The sequence below is a fragment of the Sinocyclocheilus grahami genome, unplaced genomic scaffold (genome assembly GCF_001515645.1).
Source record: "Sinocyclocheilus grahami isolate Dianchi unplaced genomic scaffold, SAMN03320097.WGS_v1.1 scaffold2262.1, whole genome shotgun sequence".
Lineage (NCBI taxonomy): Eukaryota > Metazoa > Chordata > Actinopteri > Cypriniformes > Cyprinidae > Sinocyclocheilus > Sinocyclocheilus grahami.
Window position 1 is genome coordinate 2510 of NW_015507441.1, and position 15823 is coordinate 18332.

The 15823-nt window shown below is 36.4% G+C and overlaps 1 protein-coding gene and 1 long non-coding RNA gene across 3 annotated transcripts in view; both read left to right on the top strand.

The window, feature by feature from the left end:
• The first annotated feature begins 652 nt into the window (after window positions 1-652).
• On the top strand, window positions 653-6094 carry LOC107574530 (transcriptional activator protein Pur-alpha). The gene is made up of 2 exons (XM_016260987.1): window positions 653-816; window positions 4392-6094. Exon 2 carries the CDS (start codon window positions 4466-4468, stop codon window positions 5327-5329), a length of 864 nt encoding a protein of 287 aa, XP_016116473.1. The 5' UTR covers window positions 653-816; window positions 4392-4465; the 3' UTR covers window positions 5330-6094.
• Window positions 6095-13030: 6936 nt separating this feature from the next.
• LOC107574532 (uncharacterized) overlaps window positions 13031-15823 on the top strand; it is a 5926-nt gene continuing 3133 nt past the window's right edge. The window contains exon 1 of one of the 2 annotated variants that reach the window (XR_001607686.1): window positions 13031-13118. This is a non-coding gene — a long non-coding RNA (uncharacterized lncRNA). The remainder of the gene's footprint in view (window positions 13119-15823) is intronic. The other variant, XR_001607685.1, reaches the window with a different exon arrangement.

Here is a 15823-nt window from a genome sequence, read left to right on the forward strand (position 1 = left end):
CCGACCAAACTACACTGAACTACAAAGTACAATATGAGTTTAACGAAATTATTTTTTATACGGTACAACCACTTTAAATTAAGTCATGACACAGTCCACGTGACACCATTACAGATGATATGAAAATACCCCCCCCCCCCCCCAAAACCCCCCCCCCCCCCCCCCTAGATAATTCTAGATAACATAGGTTGACTAGACAAGTGAAGTAGGCATACTTCAGGGTTATTTGAAACAACCCACTTTGATAGAACTCACATGATAAAGTTATATGATAGAACCAATACATTTTTATTTGATTATTTATTGTTGTTATAACCACTGTGACATACAAGGACGATAATAAAACACACGTGCATATTACTTTCGCATGTACACTTAGGCTAATTTAACAACCCAGAAAAAAGGTGATCGTGACTCTAATTTCCGATTCTACGACATTTGCACCTTCCAGCACGCCAAATACTCGGAATAAATTCCATACGAGATGTATGTGAAGTATTCTCCAATATCAAAACAGCTAAACCAGCACGTCCAGCTGCAATAGCGCGAAAGCAACAGTGCGAGGCGCAAGAGCTGTTTGCGTTTCCCCAGCTGAGCGTGCTGACATCAGACTCCACGTTGAGCTCGTGCGTGCGTCCGTCTCCATGCCACGACTCGCTCTTTCGTTCCATCTTGTGAACGGCGCATCGGTGAAGCAGCACCGCGACAGTGTTTACAGTAGGCCTTCGGGGCTTACAGGTTTTCATCTTTGTTTTTGACAGTTGAACTGCGAAGGGCTTGCACAGGGGCTAACGCTCTGCCTACAGACTGAGCGGGGTAAGATATGCCGAACCACGTCGCTCGTTATGGAGGTCTGCGACTTTGGCAACAGCACTGCACTTTACGATCATATGTCATGGTGTTCCGCGGTATACTTGTTTTTTGTCAGTATAACAACCACGGAATTAATGTTCGCAGCCGTGGGCAGATATCACAGACTGCTTGCGCAAACTCGTTAACTATTTCCAGTGCTGACAGACAGCGAGGCTGTCAGATTCTGTCTGTCTGTTGCGGCAAATCCAGTGTGCCATAGTGTGACTGTGACATACCGTTATGAGTTCAAGCTTACAGAGTTCACCTTAAACCAAAAGCAAGCACACCTTTAAGTGACGCTCATGAATTGGAGTCGACGGTCCCTCTTTCCTTCACTCACGGTCTTTTTTTACGCACTGTCACTTGTGTTAGGCCCATGCCAAGGAGTTTACACGTGCATTAGAAGTTTCAAATGACCAAATGTTAAGTACCAATTAAGAATAACCAGTTAAGACATTCTTCATTCTAGCAAGCAACAGGCCCCACAAAGTTAGGGACCACTAATATTTTATGTTTAGCCCGAGGTAATATAATTAGCCTATTATTATTATACTTTTTTTTTCAATCAGGAAGAAAAATCACTTATCTTAGACACTTGCAAGGAATGCAAACCTTGTTTAAATGCATTTATTTATTATATATTTAATTTATTATAGCCTATATTCAAATCTCTTCAATTAAAGACATGCACTTGAGTTATTAAAAATATATGCTAGAATAGACTAGACTTTAATAAATGTGTATTTATTAAAGCATATGCTTGAATAGACTTGATATGTGTAAGCAACTGAATACATTTGAAAACTTTTTCATAACTATACAGGCCCGATGTTTATGAATGCTGTTTGTATTCGACGTGTGCTCGGTCTTTAGAGAAACATTAAACACTGAACAAATAAATGGTCTGGTAATTTATGTTTATTCCATCTAATTATTGCATTTCTGAATTTCAGTCATTTTCAGTGTTTCTGTTCCAAGGCGTGCATAAACGCTGCGTGTTCCTTCATGGTTTAATCTGAGGGCTGAGGAAAATTGCATGCATATGCCTTTTTCCTGTTTATTACCTCTCGCACAAACATACAAACACACTAAAATGCCTGGAAAAATGCATGGAAAACATGTCGAGGCTCTCTCAATTGAACATTTATTATTATAGTAGCCTACCGTTGTAATAATATGGATGTTGAATATATAGGCCTATTTCAAGGCATAACTCAGTGAACATATTTATCTAAATTATACGCATTTAAAAGGAGATAAATTCTATATATCTCATTTTAATCTACGTTACTGCAGACTTTTGAGTTAGGGGATTTTATATTTGAACTTTTTGTTCTTTCTTTTATAGCTTGCATTGGTATTATAGTTGAAACTTTAAGATTAAAATAACATTAATGGCAAGATTGTTTATTAATGACGATGTGTTATTCTTTTACGTTCACAGCTCATTTATGAAAGTAAAAGGGTACGATTAGATGCATCAGAATATTTCAATGTGCAATCCCGCCTCTGAAAAATGCGTTTTGCTTGTCAAATCCGATATGTCTACCACAATTGCACTAATTGTTAAAGAACACGCTGTTAAATTATTTAAATGTTTTCTAAACTAAATGATTAGAGAGAATCAATTCTTGGATTCGTGAAAAAAATAATAAACGTTTATTTTCCAGGGTTAGTGCTTACAATTTCAATTAAATTACAGAGCAGTTCAATAAAGTTAAAGAAAATGAATTCTAAACATTAGTGCAATTATCCAATGATTTGTGTTTGATGTTTTTGTAAAATTGCCTACCTGTGGGTTTAAATATGGGCACTATTTCGAAAACTACAGGAAAACACGCAAGTAATCTAATAACTAATAAAAATCGAAATCAAAGTGAAGCATTTCTACATTTATTTAACAGTTTGCTTTGAAAAGCATGTTTATAAACCAATAAATCATCTTTTAATTTTGTATAACATTGCCAAACATTTTAAAATCAATCATATGGTTTTTGTGCGGATTGACAAAGAAAATAGAAAGAAACAAAAGCATTTAGATTGTGCATTTTACATATTTTAGTAAATTATGTTAGCCTATTTTACTCGTTTAATCTAGTGTTTTTTAAATAAATATACAAATGCCAGAAACCCATTACTCATTTGCCTATGCTTACGAAATAAATATTTTGTATTTTATAATATATCATATCTGAGAAACGCTACAGCTATATTGAGACGAACTGCATGAACTGTGTCAGTGTTCTTATAAAATGCACGCCACGTTTAGTTTTAGATATATTCTCCTGCTTATATGAAACGGTCATACAACACATATTACTCTTAACCGCTTTGGTAAGATAGCATCCATCACAACTGTATCAATGTAAATTAAAAAACATATATTAATCCTCAAATTCAACTGTTAGGCCTTCATCATTTTCATCTTCAAACAGGCCTCGAGTACAATATCACAAAAGCCTTTTCAGACACGCAGACTTCCTTAATTCTTACATGCAGGCGACGCTGAGGCTTGATTTAATTAGAAACCTCCGTTAATTGCTTATTTTTTACAGGGAGATTTTTTTTCGATGATAAAAGTTGAACAACTACAAAACAACAAATATTTGGGTATGTAGTTGATTATAATGAATAAGTTGCATCTGGTATAAATGCATACAGCAACGTATGTTAAATAATAGGCTACTGGATGAAAATAACTCGCATTGTAGCCTAGATAAGTGCGTAACATAAACCTACAGAACATTTTATATGTAATAACTCACGCGTCTATACCCAAATAAAATTCAACCACCTTAAAAGCTGAAGAAATCAAATACTGCATTGAGCTATTTATTAGCTCAAAATCATAGCCATTTAATGCAATTTGCATCAGTGCATCAATACGAATGCATCTGAAAAAATATATATTTCCAATAAACTATTTATATTTTTGCTATGACAAAAAAAAAAAAAAGCCGAAGTGAAGGATAAACTAAATGAAAGCCTAACCAAACCCAACCGGTCTGCTCCGAAACGTTTTATTAAATTTAGCAAAATTTCTTATTAAATATTCGTTGGCTAAATACCAGCGGGATGCGTGAGCGATATCATTAAGATTTATATCAATTTCTATGACTTCGCATATAGAAGATTCGTGCATTTTTTTCTGTTTTCGGCAACATTTAATCTCCCGTACCATTTTAACCACTGTTTAATAATTGTTTTTTAAGCTTTAAACATGGATATAAGAACTTAAAGGACAACGAAACTTAAGCAAATGGCTTTAGTAACGACTGCATATAGCCTAGACTAAAATACGTTGACAGGAGTGAAAAATATTCTATATTAAGATACGCGGTGAAGGCAGCACACACGCAGTACGCAATCATTTGATATTTTTACTTTCGCTTTGAATTTAATTTATCGTCATCTTTAGGACAGACATAATGTGCTTTTAGAGATTGCGGCTGCAGTGTTAGACCTTCTATACGAAGAATTTATTCGGATTAGATATTCTGCACAGGTCTGAACAGCGCTCGTTTTCTCTCTTCACACAGATCTCGCGAGAGCGGTGGCGTGGCTGCTTGGCAGTAGGCTTGCAGTAAGACAGAGGGAGAAGGCAGGCAGCATCATGGCGGACAGAGACAGTGGAAGTGAGCAGGGAGGAGCAGCCACGGGCCCGGGTGTCGGTTCCATGCACCCAGTGACAGGAGGGGCGGGCTCGGCTTCCGGGCTGCAGCACGAGACGCAGGAGCTCGCCTCGAAGCGGGTTGACATCCAGAACAAGCGCTTCTATCTAGACGTAAAGCAGAACGCGAAAGGCCGCTTCTTGAAGATAGCAGAAGTCGGGGCCGGGGGAAACAAGAGCCGCCTCACTCTCTCCATGTCTGTGGCTGTCGAGTTCCGCGACTACCTGGGGGACTTCATCGAGCACTATGCCCAGTTAGGGCCAAGCAATCCGGACATAGCGCAGGACGAGCCGCGGCGGGCGCTGAAGAGCGAGTTTCTGGTGCGGGAGAATCGGAAGTACTACATGGACCTGAAGGAGAACCAGAGGGGCCGCTTTCTGAGGATCCGGCAGACCGTCAACCGGGGGCCCGGCTTGGGATCCACGCAAGGCCAGACCATCGCTCTTCCAGCCCAGGGACTTATCGAGTTTCGCGACGCCCTTGCCAAACTCATCGACGACTACGGAGTGGATGAAGAGCCGGCGGAGCTGCCCGAGGGAACCTCGTTAACTGTGGACAACAAGCGCTTTTTCTTTGACGTGGGCTCCAATAAGTACGGGGTGTTCATGAGGGTAAGCGAAGTCAAGCCCACCTATCGCAACTCTATCACAGTGCCCTACAAAGTGTGGTCGAAATTCGGCAGCACTTTCTGTAAATACGCAGACGAAATGAAAAAGATTCAAGAGAAGCAGCGGGAAAAGAGGGCATGTGAGCTTCAGCAGCAGCAACAAGAGGAGATGCACGGAGACGACGGGGAAGAGGATTGATAGTGGAGAGAAACATACAAAAAATAATCCGAATAACCTAAAAAGAAATTATACGTACTTTGCTGTAAAAAAAAAAAAAAAAAAAAGAGAGAGAGAGATACATAAAAGATAAGTAACTGTTTAACTCCAAGGGAGCACTACCCACAAAAAATACAAACCTCCACAGACTGACAGTCCACCCATCGCTGGATGTCATCCACTTACCCACCATTAATACAGTAAGCGGCTGCTAAACCAAGTAATAACATTATATATGAACTGTGTTTCCTACTTGACGACAACAGAACTGAGTGTTTCTTTTCCCCTTATTAACCGAGAACTTTTGTACACGTTCCAAGATATTATAAAAAGTGTTTGCAATGGAGTTATTGCCGAGATTACAAGGAAGCGGTTCCTTTACGTGTGACTTCAGCACAAATCAGATGTTTTAGTTTTTTTAAAACCAAATTTTCGAATCATCTGAAGAGGTTGTCATGGTAGCCATGCCACTAGATATTCCAAGCATCACCTGAGGGCTAGATGGGAACCCTGATGGGAGGGAAAAATATCAACCTGTTGATTGACAGAGGTACAGGGGTCAGCAGAGCGAGTGGCCGCTGTGTGCAAGCGTCCAGAGGCGGTGGGCGACCTCTTCTCAAACATTCTGAGTAGTATTACCAGTGTATTTTTTTAATTAAAGTTCTTGTCATGCAGATGATATGCTATGTATTTGTGTCTCGTTGTCATGCACAGTGTATTAAAAAAAAGGTACTTAAGTAAAAGCAATGACAACAGAAGAGAATGAGCTCTCGAAAACCTTTTTGTAATAAAACCGAACCCCTCGATACAAACATACACAGAAACGTATGAAAACTCTCATGTAGAAAAACATACAAAGTATGATTTTGTGAATCAGATGTATTTCAGTGGAGAAGAAAACAACCCACGTTTTTAGTGGGGGATTTGACAAACAATCTGTTAAAGGGTTTAAAACGAAATATATAGAAATATATATATATATATTATCAGTCTACCAATGAGAGGATGAGTGGCGCCAAGGAATGCTGTAGTTGCATGTTAACCTGTACACAGCCACATTGAGGTGGATTTCTCAATGTTCGTCCTCAAGGACTCATCTCTGTAATGGTTCCAATGTCCATAACGTCAGAAATGTTTGGTCAGGTTGTTGAATTAATACTTGTTTTTATTTTAAGGAATGAATTGTCCGAGAAGTACGTGTACATACTAAGATAATATATCAACTCTTTTGACTGTTTGATCAGACATCAATGACAAGTCTTTTGAAACGAAAGCCCTTTTTCCATGGGGGTCCTTGAGGACCTGTGTTGGGAGACCCTGACCCTAATGAAACTTGTTGGGGAGCATACTCTTCAGCATTAAACAACCTGGTGCCTTACAGACTCCGCATGCTTATACACTGGCTGGGGCTTTGGATCCAAGTTTGGGTTCTTGTTCATTTTTCTTTTTTTTTTCTTTTTCTCGTCTGGTTTTGTTTGGCCCTGGCCCTCCCATATGCTATTGCATAACTCGTGGTCTGTTCGGTCCAAAAGCAAATCTGATCACAAAGAGTGACTCCGAAATCACGTAGGCATTTTTCCTCACCTTGACAAAAATGTATTAGATGCTACATGCCAGACAAAAGGATGTTTAGTGCTTCTAAACAAACTCCTTTGGTGTGAGGTAAACTTCCGCACTGAAGCCTCTCTGTAGTTTGGCAGTAGCGTGTCACGGTCACAGACCAAAAGCTTAGTCGAGGGGTGTGGCCAGGATTTTTTTTCCCCTTTCCTCAAACTTTTCAGTGTTGCTTCGCGTAATTTGTCATTTTGGAAACTTTGCTTCACAACGTTTGATTTTTTTTCTTTCTCTTCCCAGTGCTATATTTCATTACTGTGTGCAATATTGAACGTGCCAATGTTGGCAATATATGTATATCAATTAAATATATGATTAATATTTGAATAGCATGTGGCTGAATTCCACGTTTATTTCTTTAAAAGGTCTTTATCTGCACTTAAAAAAAAGGTCTGTATCTGGAATAGAAACCAATTTTAATGAAAGTTTCACCCAGGTGAAGCGAACACATAGCAGTTATCTATCCTGTCTGCACTTTTTGTGAACGTTCACGTCATAAACGCACCCGTTTCGTCTCTGTTCCTCTTGACGTGGGAGGGTTGGGGGTTACTGGAATGAAACGATGGGGTGTGAAGGCCTTTGGGTAAGGGGCAATGAATATGTATCCCTAATTTCCCTACAAATACATACATGGGATAATTCTAATGATGAAGGTGTGTGATGACCTCTCTTCAGTAGCACATTGCTTTCCCAGCTGGAAAAAAATGTCTGACCAATGTTTGTTTGAAAATTATCTCAACAAGGAATGCCTTGTGCTGTTATTATTATTATTTGTTTCCCTTTATCTCTTAACTTATGTTCCTTCCCTTTGCAAAGAGGTTCACTGAATTACTCATTCGGCGGTTATGCGTCAAATATAATTTATGTACATTTTACAAATTTAAAAAGAAATAAAAAGAAATGTTAATTTACCCACCTCTCAAGAAAAGAATGTTCAATATCAGTGTTTCTGTGTTTCTTTTTCTTGTGTGCAACAGTTCAGGTAGTGGTTGATGTTGTGGCTCTGACTTCAATGATGTTTTCTCTGTGTACACACAGTTGATGTAGCACTTTTGAAGGAACAGAATTATGACCTGAAGCATGCAGACTAACCGATCTGTAATAACACATGTCATAATGTCATTTTGATGCAATCTCCTTTTCCTGTATGGGTACTGTTGATTGGTTCCAGTGGTTAACCAATGTAATAATGTGCACTAACAATACCACTACATTTTCTAAGGAATGTGTGATCGTATCCAAGTCTTTTATCATCTTATAATTTTCAGAACAAAACTGTTAAGAATATGAGGTAATATACTACAGTATAACTGAAGGGGTCTTTCTCAGAATAACAACCATAATAACATTAGTTAGTTTTTTTTAATTGATACTGTTTGAGCTGCAGTTCAACGGCCATTCTGTTGAATGTATCCTGAAAAATCATATACATTTGTCAATTCAAGAATGAGTCTTATTTTGTCTTAATTGTGCCTTATACCAAATCTTCATACATGTTCACAATATATTGCTGCCTTGATTCTCGGGATTTCATTTCAACTGGATCTCTTGCTCTCGTCGTGCGTCATATTTTGTAAAAAAAAAAAAAAATCTTAAAGTCTGATCTCTGTTTGGTATAACAGATTTCGGATGTTCTTGCTGCAAAACAAACCAATGATTTAGTTTTATTTATGTTTCATTATTATTATTAAATAGCATGTATTGTGCTGCAGCAATGTCTTTTAAAACTTTTGACTTAAAACATGCCCCAGTGTAGTTTGGTTTTGAAATTACATGAAATAGAGCTGCTTATATGGTGATGCTACATAGGTTTAAGGGCATAACATTCCGTTTTTAATGACAAGATTTAATTATGAACACATTTTCATTGTCCATGTGATGAAATGGAATTTGAGTTAGTTTTACACATACATTTTCCATAAGTGATTTAAAAAACTTAACATTTTCAATTTTAGAATCATAATTTCTCATTGCATTCCCCTACATTAAGTAAGTTTCAATGTCAAGAACATGTTACAAATATAGAAAACAACTGCTTTTGTTGATAAAAAAAAATCTTATGTGAGAATAATCACTAATCATGACCAGTCTGGATGGGCAAATCAAATATACCAAAATACAACTTGCAAATGGCAAAATGCAATTATTGGCCACTTTGTGTGATCACAGCCCAGCAGTAAATGAAGAAAAAGACATGCTAATTAACTTATTCAAAATTTTAGCCAAACGTATTTCATATTCTCAGGGCATTGTGACAATGATACATAAAAAGTTTGTCGGTTCACAAAATCTTCAAAAGATATAGCCTCAATGCTTGCTTGCCATCTTAACCAGCAGATTTGTTATGGAGAGATTTGTTTTTCATTTAGGGGAAGACAATTAAGCTAACAGATGAAGACTGGATTAAAAAAAAGTGAAGCTTGCAAAAATTAATAATTGCTGTATTACTGTATTAGAGCATTTAAAACGATTTTTATGACTTTCTAACCAGTAGGTGGTGCTTTTATCAACTGATAATATACAATCAAGGCATGATGGCTAGTGGTCGACCGATATGTGTTTTTTGACAGCCGATGCCGATATCTTGGAAAGCAGGGTGGCCGATACAAATGTATTTATTTTAATTAATATTCAAGAAATTTGAAATAATTTGAAAATGGATTAAAAATAAATGTGTAAAATAAACATACTTATACTTCAGATGACAAAGTATTTTTCACAAATAAATAAATAAATATTTAATACAAATATAATTAAAAAGGAAGTAAACACTGTAACCAACAGGACACTCAGTATTCTGGGAAGTTTGTGTGCATTGGGAATCATATTTTTTCAAATAAAGCCAAGGTTACACTCATTTTACATACAGCACACAGTGAAAATTACATGATGAATATGACAGTGGGCAAAACCATGAAGCGCTGCATAATTTGAAATCACGAGTTTACGATCGCACGTCTTCAGTGAAGCTGAACTCTCCTCCTGTCAGCATACAATTCGCACGGACCGACCGTCACACAGAGAACACCGATCATGCAGGATACACATGCACACTTGCACACTTCACACGATCTCACAGCTGGATTCGACTAAGTTTGCAAGGTTTGTGAAATTAAATGTTCATTAGTCATTCAAAGATTTGTTTAAATTATATAAATGCGTATTTGCTGAATGCTGACGGCAAACGAGAAAGTATTATGATGCTTGCCTTTCTATTACTAATAATATAATACTTTGTATACATTTTAATTCCTTTGTTTAACCGTTCTATCTGATTATTAGACATACTTCTATCCATATTAGACAGAACTGTTAACTGAAAGGAGGACAGCTAACAAGAGGGAGAATGTGAGCACTGTGTGCATAGGCGCTGCCGTTCTCAGCGCCGTCAAAATAAAAGTCCCGCCTCGAACGCATTGGCCTAACAGAAAAATTATCGGCCATGCCGATATTTGAAAAATGCCAAATATCGGCCGATATATCGACCTTGGCGCTATATCGGTCGACCACTAATGATGGCAATGACCTAAAGCAACCATGCATCCCAATCCACCTACTTAAACAACGCACTGTGTATATATATGTACTTTTTCTCTTTGGGAAAGTACCGGTACATACATTTAATGTTACTGCAAGAGAATGCAGGTAATAGGACATGTCATATAATTGTCTTGATGCCACAGACTTATTTGTTTAGTGCATCGTGTCACTATAAACTGGTCTGTCACTCATCCTGTTACAGTTAACATCCTGACATTTCTATTTTATACCCTTCATTTATTATTCATCATTGCATTTCATTTGTCCTACTCTACAATGCTTTCTACCATACTGGATAGACAAGAAACAGCAACACATCACTTAAGATCTAACAGCAAAACTGTCATGACATTTGTATGACATTTCTTTATTTATTGTTTTAATCTTGGATTCCCATATTGTCAAGACTGATATAACAGTAGGCAACTCATCTCGTTTCTTTATGGAGAATGTAACTTAGTATAGCTATTTAGTAATACAAAATAAAAATAGGCAATTTTCCCATTTGCACACTTTTTCTTTAAGATTTCCAATAAGGAACACGTACACAATAAGCAATATAAATGCAGAAGATGTGCATTAAGCTCCTAGTTAAGATTATTGATCATTCAAACCCTTTAATAGTAGCATTTCTGTTCCCTCTGAAAAAGGAGAAGCTGGAGTTCACCACTTAATGAACCAACCAGTGTCTTCCTCTGACCTTGCAAGAACAAAGTTTTTCTTTTTTATAGCATTGATCCATTAAAGGTGAAATGTGTGATTTCTGCACCACTTGCGCCAATGAATGGAACTGCAAAAATAACAACGGGTTTCCTGAACACCATGTTGTTTCTGCTCTGCCAAACTAAAAATAATGCTTTTAATTATACATAAATCTCATTTACACCTATAATTTTTCAAATTTATGAGTAAAATAAGTTCTGTGGTTAAAATTACTTGAAGAGCATTTATAGTTTTGTTCTATAACAAATTACATAGTAAAAAATAGTGGATTCTAAAAATCTAAGTAGTGACACTATTAACTTAAAATAAATAAATCACTGATTCATCTGATACTTTGAATTGAAGTGCCTGTGTGGCATTTTAGTTAAAAACTGTTTCTAGTTTTAAATTATGGAATAAATTTGAGTTGTATTGGTGAAAAGGGGTTACTGAGATTAATCAAAATCCAAGTTTAATGCGGTCAACCTAAAGGAACGCCTCCTTGTTTTGTGCCTGGTAAATACAGTTTTGGTTGTAATAATACATGGTTGTAATTTTACTGCACAAGCCTCTGGATTACTTGATTCTGATTGGTTAATTGCAACATTAAGCGGTCAAGTATTTTACATAATGACCACTAAAGTGTATATTTTACTGTAGTACAGCAACATACCGGTGCTACTTTCATATCTCTTGTATCAAGAAATACAAGATACTTATTTATACAATTTGGCTACAAAAAGCATCTTTCTACTTTGACTGTCATTCAAAAATATCTGTGTATTATGACAATAATTTACAATTAACATTTAAATCATTTCATTATAATACAGTTGATGTTCTATACATACATACATACCTACCTACCCATGTATTTATTGTTTGTTTGTTTGTAACATTTTCATTTTATGTTTTTGGAAGAAAACCTATGCTACACTATTAACAAGGAATGAATAGTGTAAAACAATTTTCTAAGTTTATCTTCTCATACCTTATTAAAACTAACTACAATAATACAGTAAAAAAAAAAGTATTTCATGCACGGTAATTCATCCTACCAACTTGCAATTACAATCTTGACAGACGTTGTGAAACTTGACTGGGTAATTAGCCAATCACAGAGATTTGGAGGCACTGCCTTGTTGAGTTTCCGACTGCGTGTTCGCCAGTATCCACTTCACATTCACTACACCTGTTAGTTTAGTGTTTTTTTTACAAGGTGACATCGCCAAATACTGATCTGTCATACATAGGTGTTTTCGCGGATTTCGAGGGGATCTTCAGTGTTGTCCAAAAAAAAAAAAAACTTGTGTAAACGCACCTCCAGTAAACCTTCCTCTAAAGTTAGCCTCAGTTAGTCTTTTTCTAAAGTGTTACCCTTTTTACACTATTTTCGCTGTTTTATCAATTTTATTCTGAAAAATAGTGATTTACACTATATAATCACATTTTTGTATGTTAGTGTTAATTATTTCTCATCCTAATACTTTCTTTTTGCTCTTAGACAAAGCACCACTGAAAGATAACAAAATATGTAATGCTGCAAAATGAAACTTACCTGAAGCAAAGTTGTACTTGACTTCTTTTATAAAACAGCGTTATAACTCCAAATATTGCGAACTCCCAGACCAACGTTTAAACATTCTGAAGACAAGTAGCCTGGATTTATGATGTGAGGCAGTTAATTAAAAGCCGTTTATTCAGCGTTTTGCAATTTTAGCTAACCTTGGGGGTTTGCGCGCTGTTGCGATGCCATCAGACAGCCAATCAGCGTTGTGGCATTTGGCATTTGGATTCAGGTGATTGGTTAAAAAAACTGGGCTGCAGAACTCGGCGTTTAGATCGCGTGATTTGCGTGATCCTGCACTTGCTAAGCAAATGAGGCTGAGATGAATGGGAATGTCCAAGGTATCAGGTAATGTTTGAGCCATATTTCTAGGGCTGCACAATTAATCGAAAAAGGTCGAAACTGTTGCCGCGATTAATCGCAAAAAGCGTCAGTTAAACTGTACCGTCAAATGTTTATTTACAAGGCGTACTCTGACTGAGATGTCTTTTAAGTTTAACATTTGTTTGACGAAATTGTTTTGAATTTACTAGATATCCTGATGCTCAGTGACGATTGTTGTATAACGCTCATGTAATATTCGAATATTCGTGAGAATGTCGAATTATACCGCTGTGTAGTTCATTTAAAACGTGAACGTTTTGTTTTTAACGCTTCATAGACGACCACTGTGAAGTTGACTATGTAGCTAGATAACAGCAACATTTTGTCATAGTCGTGTTGGAGTAACTAATTGGCTCCATCTTTCGACTTAAAATGGTTACCGCAACTGCAGACCAATGACATTTTTGTGGTGAATGTATATATAACCTTTGAGATATAAGCTCAGAAGTATCCAGTTAAAGCAAGAAAACAAAACATCGCTTAAAAGAACAAGCAAACGGTAAGAGACACAAATAACTGAATGAGACACTTTAAAATAGAGCAGAAGATGTTACATGTAGACGTCCGATAAGTAGGCCTAGTATAGATGTGTTGTCATTTATAACTAAACTGTCAAATCATTTTGAGCAATTGAAATGAAGCTAAAATCAAATCTAAGCAGTAGACAAGCTTAAACTTTCAATAAAAATAATGTAATTACAAAATTAGAAATGTTGCACTGGCGACTAACAAATAAAAAAGCTGAAGTACTAAAAGAAATGTAAAAAATCTAATAAAAAGGAAAAAGCACATTAAAATTACTCGAACTGAAATCTGAAAATGTAAAGATGAGCAAGAATTCTGTCTGTTTTCATTCATTCCAAAGTGTCCAGATGTTTAGCGCTATAGTCTAAGAGCCTCATATGAGTCAGTAGTGGCCTATTTCTGTGTTAAAGCACTGGTGGGTGTGGTGCTTTCATCAAGAAGCCAGTTTTGGGTTATCTGTCCTGAGCACAAACCTTGTCTGGTTTAGTTTGGTTCAGTTATCAGTCAGTTGCTCATTCGCATTGAGCCAAGCTGTAGTCTCTGTTCAGTCTCTTACATTTGTAGTAGGCCTATATAGCCTACATACCAATTCTGTGTAAACCACTTTAAACAGTAGTCCTATGTTAACTTTTTTTGAAGAATCTACAGCTAGCATATGTGGCTCCTTTCTGAACATCTGTACTTATTTGACATTGCAGATAGTGTCCGTGCTTCAAGTCTTTTGTGTCTTAAGGAGCAGATCAACTATGTGAACAAGCCTGAACTATAGTTGCCAAGCTGGAAGGAGTGAATGTTTGAATGCACTGCTTGAATGTCTCTTTTAGGCATCTAATAAAGTCCCTTTGACAGGCCTTCAGTTTTGTTCATCTGGTCTGTTGAGAGGTGCGCCAATCTCGTGGCTGAATTGTCAAGAATTATAATAGGCTAGTATTTGACCAAAAGTTATCCAAAGCACTAGATAAGTAATATAATTTACTCATTATATCTGTAAAGAAATAACTAGGCATGCATAACACAGCCCATAGTTAGTATGTTTTAGAAGCTATTCAATATTCATTTAGTTATTCTTGTGATACGAGTAATTTGCTCATGAAAATACAACAGTCCTTTATGATACAAATGGATTCCAAGTTTCAGATCACTTTTTCCATTCAGCATGAAAGACTTGATTTTATTCTGTGGCTTGCCCCTTTGCTGTGAGTAAAAGGACATGTGATTGAGCTTGAAAATAACAGTCCAACATTTCAAAACATTTATGTCTAAGTTGATGCATAAGTGTGGTAGTTTTGAAATGTTATTAAAGATTGGGACCATTTCAAAGAACAACGGAAAACAACAAGCACCAATGACGTAATGGTAACTGTGCATTACGCAAGAAATGCGCACAAATAGATGCTGACATTTTTCGTTATTATATAAATGACTATAAATGGAAGATGGGTAATAACGTTTTAGTAATAAACAATAATGTTAACAAAGCAATAAATATATTTTTGTACTATTCTTTAGTTTTATTTTATTTATTAATTTAAAAAATCTTGATACAACTCTTTTATAACAATAGTTCATAATATTTCATACAGTATATAGTATAGTATAACAATAGTCATCTATTATTATTATTTATTCATATCTCATTTATAATTTTTAATTTTTTTTTAAAGGTACATTTTTGACAAAATGTTCATAGAACAGTATAGTCCATATAACCAGAGGCTGGGGCAGTCAAGCTCCAAAAGGGCAAAAAAACCCAATTATTCCTTTAACCCTGTTCATCAAACAAATGTATAGTTTACCCAAAAATGAAAATGATGTAATTTACACATCCTCGTGTTTTTCCAAACCTGTTTGAATGTCTTTCGTCTGCTGAACACAAAAGAAAATAATTTTAATGAATTTGAGTAACCAAACAGTTGCAGGTCCCCACTGACTTACATAGCATTTTTTTTTCCATACTGTAGAAGTTAATGGGGATCAGCAACTGTCTGGTGATAGAATTTTATTGTGTGGTGGTGGACTATCCCTTTAAATCTAGTTTTTTTGTTTGTTTGTTTCCTGAATGTTGCATCTCTCTAATCTTATTCTCCATCCCATATATTCAGATTAGTGTGTGTGTGTGTGTGTGTGTGTGTGTGTGTGTGTGT

Coding starts and splice junctions, on each gene's coding strand:
- LOC107574530 (XM_016260987.1), top strand. CDS start 4,466: ATGGCGGACAGAGACAGTGGAAGTGAGCAGGGAGGAGCAGCCACGGGC.